The sequence below is a fragment of the Marmota flaviventris genome, chromosome 9, assembly GCF_047511675.1.
Source record: "Marmota flaviventris isolate mMarFla1 chromosome 9, mMarFla1.hap1, whole genome shotgun sequence".
Lineage (NCBI taxonomy): Eukaryota > Metazoa > Chordata > Mammalia > Rodentia > Sciuridae > Marmota > Marmota flaviventris.
This window is the reverse complement of record NC_092506.1, coordinates 103,711,097-103,723,718: the sequence shown is the minus strand read 5'-3', so window position 1 is coordinate 103,723,718 and position 12,622 is coordinate 103,711,097. Positions and strand designations below refer to the sequence as shown.

The 12,622-nt window shown below is 37.7% G+C and overlaps 1 protein-coding gene across 3 annotated transcripts in view; it reads right to left on the bottom strand.

Annotated features, from left to right (window-relative positions):
- Positions 1-12,622, bottom strand: part of Cbl (Cbl proto-oncogene) — a 104,805-nt gene that overhangs the window by 16,308 nt on the left and 75,875 nt on the right. For all 3 annotated transcript variants that reach the window (XM_027930587.3, XM_071616771.1, XM_071616772.1), the window contains 6 exons: positions 11,630-11,717; positions 11,227-11,358; positions 10,683-10,886; positions 3,589-3,720; positions 3,123-3,500; positions 983-1,077 (listed from right to left, as the gene is read on the bottom strand). In XM_027930587.3, coding sequence (XP_027786388.3) covers positions 983-1,077; positions 3,123-3,500; positions 3,589-3,720; positions 10,683-10,886; positions 11,227-11,358; positions 11,630-11,717 — 1,029 coding nt within the window. The remainder of the gene's footprint in view (positions 1-982; positions 1,078-3,122; positions 3,501-3,588; positions 3,721-10,682; positions 10,887-11,226; positions 11,359-11,629; positions 11,718-12,622) is intronic.

Below are 12,622 nucleotides of genomic sequence, written 5' to 3'. Positions count from 1 at the left end.
TAAATCTTTTTAGAATTATTTAAACAGTAAATAAATCTCCACTGTTTAAAGCACCCAGTCTTTGGTATTTTGTTATGGCAGCTCAAGCAGAATAACACAGAATCCTGGGGCTGGGGATGTGGCTCAAGTGGTAGCGCGCTCGCGTGGCATGCGTGCGGCCCGGGTTCGATCCTCAGCACCACATACAAACAAAGATGTTGTGTCCACCGAAAACTAAAAAATAAATATTAAAAAATTCTCTCTCTCTTAAAACAAACAAACAAACCACAGAATCCATTTCATGATGCTAGAAAAATAGTAAATTAAGCCTGAAGAAAGTTGGAAGAATAAGATAAAAGAGCAAAAGCTTGGAACAGTGGCAGATGCCTGTAGTCTTAGCTATTTGGGAGGCTGAGGCAGGAGGATCATTTGAGCTCATGCGTTTAAGACCAGCCTGGACAACATATTGAAACCATATATTTAAAAGAAAAAGAAGAGGTGGGGCATGGAGAAGAGGTGGGGCATGGTAGTACATGTATGCCTATAAACCCAACTACTTGGGAAGCTAAGGTAGGAAGATCACAACCTCAAGGCCAGCCTGGGCACCTTAGTGAGATCTTGTCCCCAAATAAAAAATACAAACTAGGGATGTAGCTCAGTATGCAAAATCCTAGGCTCAATGCCCAGAACTGGAGGGGAAAAAATTAGAAAGTCAGAAAGCAATGACACAGAAAACCGACACCCAGCAAGAATTTTTTTAAGAAAAATCAACAGAACCAAAATTGCTTCCTTGAAAAGATACATGTGACAAGCCCAGCAAGAATGATCTATAAACACAGTAAAAAGAATAGAAAGACAAATTCCAAAACAAAACACGATGACTTCTACACTGTACAAATACAGAGGAATTTTTATTTCCCTCTACACTTTTCTGGATTTTCTACAAACGAACAGTTTAAAAGTACTAACTCCAGTGAATGAAATACAGCTTTAATAAACTTACCTGGCAGCCAGAGAATAAATGGCATTGGCAGAAGAGGAAGGTTTGATTTTGGGGTGTTCACACTCTGGACCTGCTAATGGGCTGCTATTCATACTCTGGAAAGTAAAGAAAGTGTTGAAAAGAATCTTCTTAGGATAGCTAAGTATGTCCTCTTACTGAATCTTTTCAAAATCACAAGAATGATAATACAAACAGGGACCTCACTAATCAAGCCATGCTTACAGGTTATCACCTCTGACAAAAACATCATTGCTGTCAGGCTTTGAAGAACTTTTAAATGTAAGGGAGAGGGAGACAGATTTCAAAAGAGCCAGAGAAATAGATTGTTTTAATTCTAAAATTATTTAAGAAAATTGCTTATCTATACAAATATTATTTCTAGCTTAAATGATGGATACACAAACTCAAAATGGTCATTCAGTATTGATACCACCAGAAAGTCACAACTATCCATTCTAATTAGACTGCCAGGCACACAGGTACCACTTAAGTATTACTTGGTTACAAGTATCTTTCCTGACAACCAAGAAATAATCAAGTGCCAAGACATTTCACAACTCCATCCTTCCCATTTTGTCTGTTCAGATTTCCAACCACCTAATCACTTCTATCAAATGTCCATCTCAGCTGAGGTGTGTGTGAGGCCCTGGGTTTAATTCTCAGCACTGCATAAAAATACATAAATAAAATAAAGGCTCATCAATATCTAAAAAAAATTTTAAAAAAGGTCCATTTCAAATTCAACATGTCTCTTGTTACCCGTTCCAAAACCTTGGAGTACACGTGCATGTGATTTCTTGCCTTTTCCACATACTGCTAGCTTCCTGATTTACGCCTATTTCGTGCTCTCTAAAGGCTCCACCTAATCTGGCTGCCACTTCTGTTCAGAGACAATGACTATTCCACTTGTTTGCTTGGTACCATCTATATTATACTCCTTTATTTATATACATATACACTCACTCACAGTTGTCTGTGGACCTTTATTTTATTTATTTATATGTGGTGCTGAGAATCAAACCCAGTATTTCACACATGCTAGGCAAGCACTGAGCTATAACCTCAGCCTATATCCCTTTATTTTTTAAACATACCCTTTCAAACTCACTTCTTCTCCTTTCATCCTGGAATGGTCTTCCCTCAGGATCACCTTCCTACTGCTCAGTTCTTTGCTAAGAATTATACCCCACCCCATCCTGTACCATCTACCTCCACTCAACTCTCTCTATATAGTCTTCTTTGAGCTGTTCTTTTCCATGGCCCTTATCATTACAAACTTACTATATATTTTACTCACTTGTTTATTTTATCTTTCTCTGGCTAGAAAATAAATCTGTGAAAGCAAGATCTTTTTTCCCGGGTGCACAAATGAACCAATAAATTACAAATATTCCTCCTCTCTCATCCCCCAGCTCCGAACCCCTTATTGAATGCTTAGACAAAGGATTATTAACCTGTCTTTTTTCTAATCTGCTTTGCAACCTACTATTAGATTATTCTCTTTAATCCATCATTTTGGTCACATCATTGCACTAATTTAAACCTTTAAATGTTCTCATTTCCTATGAAATAAATTCAAATTCTTTTGGGAGTATTAAAGACCTTATAATGTAGTGTTATTGCTCCATTCTAGCCCTTTCTCCTGATCCAATATACACTTTCTGCTCTACATATCATTCCACAATATGCCTTAAGCCTTTCTGTTATACTTCTGATCTATCTTGAAACTATATTCAGACCAGATCCTAATACTCCCATGCCTTAGGCATGTATAATCAGTTTTGCTTGTTCTTTTTTCCTGTAAAAAACTACCAACCCCCTCCCCACCAAAAAAAAAAAAAAAAAAAAAACAACAACAATAACAAAAAACAACTAGCTGGGAGCATTGGTGCATGCCTGTAATCCCAGCAGCTCAAGAGGCTGAGAGCAACCTAGGGAGACCTTGCCTTCAAAACATACACACATACATACGGGCTGGGAATATGGCTCAGTGGTGAACATATACATTTCTTGAAAACAGGGATTATGTTTTATTACCTGTTATTCTGTACAAAGCCTATCAAAAAACTTAGATCTATAAAATGATACTCACAGATATTTGTTAACTATATAAAATAAAATAAATAAAACTAGGGCTCACCATGGAGGTATCCAGACTGAATGTGCTTCCAAGCCTAGACCCATCTGCTCTGGCCTCCATTTGTGATGGCAAAGAAAATGGAAGTGAGTGCCGGTTGGTTAATTCTCTTCCTGTCCAGGGGTCACTAGGGCTCGGAGTAGCTACTGGTACTTTGGGGATTGGTCGGGGTAGCCATGAGTCCCCAAGGCGGCTAGAGGGGACAGGGGGCAGTTTGTCTCTGGATGGACAGTCGCCTGGTGTACAAGGCAGGGGGCGTCTCTGAGGCCGGGCCTCTGCTCCAACAGAATATGGCCGGTCTGGAGGAGGTGGTGGGGGAAGATCTCGAAGTGTGGGAGGTATTGGCAATGGTTTGTCCTTGTGAAGGGAGCCAGAAACAGCCTGTGGAAGCAAAACACAAGCAAATCAATCAAAACCCACTAATGCACAATAAAGAATCAGAAAACTATAGAAATGGATAATGCTTTACCTTAGAAGCAGTTCCCAGACCAGAAGTACTTGAAGGAACAGATACTCGCTGTTGCAGAAGGTCAAGTCGTGGTGGCACTGGGGGAAGGGAAGCTTGTGGAGCCATAGAGAATGGAGAAGGAGGACGTTCCACCTAGAACCATTGAAATTTAACAGTTTAGTCTTTTTCAGGGAACCAAGATGGTAAATATTATGTGACTATGTAATATAATAACCAATGGGGCAGACTTAAGCTTAGGATCACACAAACCTCTCTTCACAACTCAGAAACTTCCTGAGATTCTAACATGTCCAGAACTACTTTTTGTATCACAAGAGGGCACTCTCAATCACAGAAATACCATGCAGATGGCAAAACTACAAGCAAATCCATCTAGAAAGACAGTGTTACAGAAACCTTCCTAGCTTATTATTAATTTTAAAAAAACTACAATTTTCTATCTCTTAATCCTTGGAGATTAAAACTGGAACCCATATAAAAAGAAAAGGATAGGGCTAGGGGTAGAGTACTCAGAGGGAAAGTGTTTGTCTAGCATGTGTGAGGCCCTGGGAACAGGGATACCATATGTATCAGTATACTGTACTATACTATCTACTATATACAGCAGACTACTAGAATTTACATCATAGACAGTCTTACTGAGGGGATTCCTGAAAGCATGGTATGCCTTGGTAGTGACAGGTACAAACTGAAAAGTAGGGGAATAAAAATGAATTATTCCAGGAAAAGCAGAAGGTTGTATAAGAAAGCAAAAGTAATTACAGTATAGCATACTAACTGGCACAATAGGGAGCAAAATCATTTAGACACTGAATACTGATTTAGGTAAAACCCTTCAAATAACCTATTCAAACAACTAGAGTTAAGTGGTTATGGAGTAGAAAGGAGGGACATAATGAGAGATATTATGTCCTTCTCCTCTGTTCATCTGGGGTGAACAGATAATAATCAAGAGAAAGTAATACAAGTATATGGTTCAGAAATGGGGAGACAGGAGTTGGGTACAGTGGTGTGTTGCCTGTAATTCCAGTGACTGAGGAGGTTGAGTCAGGAGGATCTAAATTTCGACGTCAGTCTCGGCAATTTAGTGAGACCCTCAGCAACTCAGCAAGATCATGTCTCAAAAATAAAAAAGGGCTGGGGATGTAACTCAGTGGTAGATAACCCAGTTCCACCACACATATACACACACACACCACAAATTATAACAAACTACCATCAGGATGCGGAGAAACAGGCACTTTCATACATCTTTAGGAATGACTTTGGGACAAACAAATTGGGATAAATTTTAAAAATCTACCCCAAAAGTTAATTACTTTCACTCAAAGATTTTATTCATAAAGTCTACAATGAATCACAAGGTACAAAAAATAAAAATACCCACATAACTACCATTCAGTTGAGAAATAAAATACCACTGATTTTATGAAATACCCAGGTGCCCCTCCCCTGATTACATCCCTCTCCTCTATCATACAGTTTAAATATACATACCTGTTTTTTTTTGTGTGTGTGTGTGGGAGATGGGAGGTCTTGGAGACTGAACCCAGGAGTATTCTAGTTCTGAGCTATATCCCCAGTCCTTCTTTTTTTGTTTTATTTTGGAGAGAGCAAAGCTGCCCAGGCTAGCCCTCAAACTTGTGATCCTTCTGCCTCAGGAGCAGCTGAGATTACAAGTGTGTACCAGTGTACCCTGCTCTACACCTTCTTTTATCCAGCAGTTCCACTTTTAGAAATTTACCCTACAGACAGATTGCAAAATATGCCAGTATGTAGGAGCCTAGAATCAACATATCCCTTAAGAAGAGACTGAATTATGGAATAGTCAAATGACAATCCATACATGAGGCTGTTTCTTCTCTATTTGAATTTCTACACAGCTAGGGGGAAAATGTTCATTTCTTTTTTCTTCAACAAAAAGGTTATTTACTTAAAGATTATATACGTAACAATTTTGAATAAAGTTCACTGTCTCCCTTGTGTTGAACAGTGTTTCACCTGCCTCTATATTCTATTCCCAAATAAAGTCTTCTACTCTTTAAGAGCCTTGTTCTAGCTTTCTGGTCCTATTCAGCACTTTACAGTAAATTACTTATCTAGACAACAAACACATTGCAAAACTAACATTTGCTAATTGTAAAAAATTGCAAATACTGTATTCCACAAAATTATACTACTTAGAACTTCTATCCTCAGAAATAACAGTAATTTGGTGTGTAGTCATCCAATTTTTTCCCTATGTTTATGTTACAGTTTAGATATTAAATGTCCCTAAAGAGCTCTTGTGTGAGACAACGCAAGAAATCATAGAGGTAAATGTTTGGGTTATGAGAGTTTTAACCTAATCAATGCTCCTGAGGGGGATTAAATGGGCGTTAACTATAGGCAGGTAAAGTGTGGTTGGAGGAGGCAGGTCATTGGAGGCATTCCTTTGGGGCATATATTTTATCCCTGAAGAGTGGAGCATCTCCCCCCACCCACTCCCCGCTTCCTGGTGTGATGTCTTGAGATGCTTTCCTCTACTACACTCTTCCACCATGATGTTCTGCCCTGCCTGCGCCTCTCCCTCCCTCCCTTTCTCTCTCTGTTTCTTGGTAAGATGTCTTGAGCCACTTTTCCTCCACCACATTCTTTTTTTTTTTTTTTTAAAGAGAGAGGGAGAGAGAGAGAGAATTTTTTAATAATTATTTTTAAGTTTTTGGCAGACACAACATCTTTGTATGTGGTACTGAGGATCGAACCCGGGCCGCACGCATGCCAGGCAAGCGCGCTACCGCTTGAGCCATATCCCCAGCCCCCTCCACCACATTCTTCCACCATGATGTTCTGCCCTGCCTTGGGCCCTGAGGAATTGAAGTCAGCCATCTATGGACTAACACCTCTGAAACCATGAGACCTAAAATAAACTTCTCCTCCTCTAATTGTGTTCTTTCCAGGTCTTTCAGTCACAATAAAAAAGCTGACTAAAACAGTATATTAAAAAAAATTTATAAGTAAAAATTTCCAGAGAAATGAGATCATATTATACCTAGTACATATAGTTGCCCTCCTCTCTTCTTCTTCGTCGTCTTTTTTTTTTTAAAGGTTTATTTAGCTGTGCTGGGGATGGAACTCAAGGCTTTTCACATTCTAGGCAAGTGCTAACACTGAGCTACATCACAAGTCTATAGGTGCTTTTAAAACTTAATGCACATTAAACAGCTTTCCACTTGAGTAAATGGAACTCATTCTTCAGAGCATTGCATTATATGGTGGGCAGAACAATGATTCCCCTAATCCTCACAACCTGTGAATATATGACCTTAACTTGACAAAAGAAATTTCCTTGATTAAGGATTTGAATGTCAACATGGGAGAAATATCTTAAGTTATCTAGGTGGGCCCAAGCTAAGCCCACAAATCATTATTAAAAGCAGTCCTCAAAAAGGTCTGAAAAAGGGATAAAAGGGTCCCAAAGCCAAGGAATGTGGCTAGACCCTAGAATGTGGCAATGGTTTTCATTAGCTGAAAACCACCAAAGAACATGGGCTCTTAATCTCATAACTGCAAGAAATTAAACTCAGGCTAAATTGTTGAGGCTGGCCTTGAATTTAGAATCCTCCTGCCTCAGCTTCCTGAGTCACTGGGATTACAGGCATATACTACCATACCCAGCTCAAGTCAAACATTAAATTTTAATAGATATTAAACTGTCAATCAAAAAGATGGAACTAGGGGCTGGGGTTGTGGCTCAGTGGTAGAATGCTTGCCTAGCATGCGTGATGCGCTGGAGTCAATTCTCAGCACCACATACAAATAAATAAAATAAAGGTCCATCAACAATTAAAAAAAATTTAAAAAAAAAAAAAGAAGAGATGGAAGTAACTGTACCCATCTCAATAATAAATGGGAAGGTCTGTTTCTCCACAATGAGTGTTGTTACCTGTCTATAATAATTCCATGAAGAAAAAAGGGCATTTTTAATTTCAAATAATACATAAATATACCTCTTTATTTTTTTGTGTGGTATCAGGGATTGAACCCAGGGGTGCTTAACCACCGAGCCAAATCCCTAGCCCACTATTTATTTATTTATAGTATTTTTTATTTACATGACAGCAGAATGCATTACAATTCATATTACACATATAGAGCACAATTTTTCATATCTCTGGTTGTGTACACAGTATATTCATACCAATTTGTGTTTTCATATCTGTACTTTGGATAATAATGATCATCACATTCCACCATCATTAATAAACCCATGCCCCCTCTCTTCCCTATCTAGAGTTCATCTATTCCTCCCATGTTCCCACTCCCTATCCCACTATGAATCAGTCTCCTTATATTAAAAAAAAAAAAAAAATTCAGCATTTGTTTTTTTTGGGATTGGCTAACTTCACTTAGCATTATCTTCTCTAACTCCATCCATTTACCTGCAAATGCCATGATTTTATTCTCTTTTATTGCTGAGTAATATTCCACTGTGTATATATGCCACATTTAAAAAAAAAAATTCATTCATCTACTGAAGGGCTTCTAGGTTGGTTCCACAGTTTAGCTATTGTGAATTGTGCTGCTATAAACACTGATGTGGCTGTGTCCCTGTAGTATGCTGTTTTTAAGTCCTTTGGGTATAGACTGAGGAGAGGGATAGCTGGGTCAAATGGTGGTTCCATTCCTAATTTTCCAAGAAATTTCCATACTGCTTTCCATATTGGCTGCACCAATTTGCAGTCCCTCCAGCAGTGTATGAGTGTGCCTTTTCCCCTACATCCTTGCCAATACTTATTATTGTTTGAATGCATAATAGCTGCCATTCTGACTGCAGTGAGAGGAAATCTTACAGTGTTTTTGATTTGCATTTCTCTAATTCCTAGTCATCACATTTTTTCATGTTATTTGTTGATTGATTGTACATCATCTTCTGAGAAGTGTCTCTTCAGGTCCTTGGCCCATTTATTGACTGGGTTATTTGTTTTGGTTTTTTTTTTTTTTTTTTGGTGTTTAGCTTTTTGAGTTCTTTATATACCCTAGAGACTAGTGCTCTATTGATGTGTGAGGGGTAAAGATTTGCTCCCAAGATGTAGGCTCTCTATTTACCTCACAGATTTGTTTCTTTTGCTGAGAAGAAACTTTTTAGTTTGAGTCCACTCCATTTATTGATTCAGCCCATTTTATTTTTGATTTTGAAACAGGGTCTTGCTAAATTGCTGAGGCTAGATTTGAACTTGCAATCCTCCTGCCTTAGCCTCCTGAGCCCCAGGGATTACAGGCATGTGCCACCTTCCCTGTCTGCCAGTACACTTTTAATGAATAAACAGGTAGTATTCTATGAAAAAATGCATGAGGGGTCAAGGAATCTCTTTAAATCTTGACAAAGTCTTGTGATGGACCAAGGCTACTGTCACCTTCAAAATACCAAGAATATATCACTCGAAAGCCCAGATTTCCCATTACTCACTATTGATCTACTACTGATAAATTCATCCAATTCTGCTTGATGTAATATCAATTATAGTCAAACACTGAAAGTAATTAATATTTGTTCAACTCTTTAGTAGCTAATTAAAAATAAGATACTATGCCAGGCATGGTGGCATACACCTGAAACCCAGTGACCTAGGAGGCTTAAGCTAGAGGATCCCAAGCTGGAGGTCCCCTTGACAACTTTAGTGAGACCAGGTCTCATAATATAAAATAAAAAGGGCTGGAGAGATGGCTCCATGGCAGAGGGCCTTTAGATTCAATCTCCAGGACCACAAAAAAAATAAAAATAAAAACAAACAAAAAACGATGGCTCTTCACTTCTGAGATTTTACAATGCAAAATACTTTAAATTACACAGAAATTGCCAAGATAAAGCAGAGAGAAATTCTAATGGGTTAGCCTTGCTGGACCACAAAGAATAAAGAGGAAAGAAATTATCAAGGTCAGGTACCTAGAAAGGAGAACACACTTCACTCATTAAGAAATGAGAAGTCGGGCTGGGTTTGTGGCTCAATAGTAGAGTGCTCACCTAGCATGTGGGAGGCTCTGGGTTCGATCCTCAGCACCACATAAAAATAAATAAATAAAGGTGTTGTTAAGAAATGAGAAGACATCAAACAGTGTGAAGTCAAGGGATGAGGTGATCAGATCTGTGTTGTAGATCAATGATTTCGTATCAGGAAGGATAGAAGATGGTGAGAAACTGAAATAAGGGGAGATAAAATTCACTCTTCCAGGATGTTTATCAAGCACCTATTTTGCATCAGGTAGTCATGTGCTGATATAAAAGAAAGCTTTTTGTATCACAGAAATGTATCCCATGAGTACATAGCATTCTAAAGTATAGACTCTACAGCATATCATTAACCCATTGTTTTATTTACTAAAGAATTTTTATTTACTAAAGAAAATTTTACTTACTAAAATCTTCAAGAACTGTCTTACTTCTAAGATTTAATGAGTAAACCCCTGTTGTACCCTACCTGTCTGAGGAAATAGCATTTGATCACATCCTTTCTTTACCTTCATTTTTTTTTTTTTTTAATCTTTACTAGAGCCTTTCCAGTTTGTTTAGCTTCTACAGGGCACAAGGTATAGCACTTCCTACCAACCATCTGATTACTGTCTCATTTTATTTCTTATCCAACTTAACTGACTTTCAAATGACAAGATTCCGTCATAGAAGGAAAAAACAAAAACAAAATCATGTACTAGTCACAGTAGCATATAAAATAGGGTTTAGTTCTTTATTTCCTTCCCCATTTCTCCACCAAGATATATGTGTTAAAACCCAGTCCCTCAGATACATATAGTAAGAATATGGGCCTTAAAGCTAGTCTGGCAGCTCCTAACTAGCTGTGTGATCCTTCGCAAATTTCTCTCTCTCTCTCTATGGCTCAAATGGTTCATTGTTAAATGAGGATAACAACAGTCTCAGAGGGTTGTTGTAAAGATTATGAGTTAAAATAAGTAAAATGCTTAACACTGTATCTTATAGCAAGAGCTCAATAAATATCAGCTATTAGTGCCCTTTTGTAGTTTGGATGTCATAAAGTGCTCCTTGGCTGTAGAAAATAGTTCATAATGATACTTGCTAGTCTTTGAAATTGTAGTCTTACCTTGGCACCTGCCAATTCCTTCATCATGAACAGAGAATCATCAGCTCGTTCATCATCATCATCATCATAATTTGGGGAGGGAGCTCCTTCTGCTCCTTGCCTCAATAGGCTGCCACTTCCTCTAGGATCAAACGGATCTACCACAATGGGCTCAGTACCTTTGATTTCACATCGGCAGAATGGACAGCCCTGACCTTCTGATTCCTACAGAGAAAGCAAAAGTTAGTAATGAATGCATCTAAAAGTATTTAATACATTTTTCTACTAGTAAATTTATTTCCTAGACATAAAGATGAAATCAAATGGTTCAGTGTATAGATCAGTGAAAGTACACATGCTTAACATTTGCAAAGCCCTGAGTTTAATCTTCAATACAGGAAGAAGGAGGAAGAAAGGAAGGAAGAGTGGATGGATGGATGGATGGATTTAAAATTTAGGCCTAGCCCACAAAGTAAGCCCACCCTTTGTATCTATAAAGGATATATAAAACCCAATTCTTCAGAGTAATTACAAAGCAGAGAAAATGCATGGTTTGGATCTATACCTGCCACGATGTAAGACATGATGTGCACATGAGGTGTCCACAGGGCTCAATCTTTACATCTTTATCATTTTCAGCACATATTTTACACAGTTGGAATGTAGAGCCCATCTCACAGTATAATTCATATTGTTCCTTTGATTAAAAAAATAAAGAGATTATTTGTTGACTGAATGACAGTAACTATAAACATAAACAAAAAAAGTAAAGACTTATTTATATCAGAAACATCTAATCTTGGGTCCCATTTAAAGCTGCACAATTTAAAGAAGAAACCACTCACACATAAATTCATTAATCCAGTTAATGTTTTAAAATTAAAACACTCCAATAACTTATATTTTCTGTAAACGGTATCCAAAAGCTTGGCTCCAGTGATATGGTTATAATACAAAGCATAATTCACCTGGGTCACTTTGATATGATCTTGGGGAGTTGGTTCACATAAGCCCGTCAGGTCGGGATTCTGATTTCGTCCATCAGGAAACAAATAGCTGCAAAAAGAGTAACCAGCCTTGTGGTTTTACTGAAGTCAATTGTCAGTGCTGGTTAATATACACAAATGATATCAAACATACTTTAAAAAAAAAGAACTATCTTGGCTTGCAGACTATACCAAAATAGTTGGTCCATATAGGCCATAGTTTTCCAATCCCTACTTTAATCAATGGGTAGCCTAAAGATATAAATTTTTTAAAAAAAAGACCTCAAGTATTTCTATGTACAGGTTGAACAAATGGAGACGTGTATTTAAAAGGAATGTAACAAGAAACAAATTAAGACACTTAAGATCATCAACCAGGGAGCTTCTAGAATCAAACTGCTCTGAAATTTGGGGCTACTCAATCCAACTATAGAAGGCAATACATGGTCAAGAATTAGTATTTTTAGGGCTGGGGTTGTGGCTCAGTGGTAGAGAGCTTGCCTAGCATGTGTGAGGCACTGGGTTCGATTCTCAGCACCACATATAAAATAAATAAAATAAAGGTACTGTGTCCATCTACAACTAAAATATATTTAAAAAAAAAAGAATTAGTATTTTTAAAACTTACTGATAAGTACTTTGATTCCAAAGGAATAGCAATTCTGGAACAAGAACTTACTAGCAAAAGTCAAAGCCTGAAGAAAAGCTGCTGAGTCAAAATGAAATTAAGATGAAGACAGATATAGGCCACTGAAGCCGGCCTACTCTCATTGGGAACATCTAGTCACTTTAATTTTGGCTGTCAAGTAACTGATAAAATTTCCTGCTAATTTTGTATTTTCAAATCTAGTGCAGATTTGCAGGTAAGCTAATATTTGGAAAAGGAGAAAGACAAATAATAATAACTGAAGCAACAGAGAAAGACGATTTCACTTATGGAATCCCTATCAAATAAAAAACAAAAGTCTACAGAAT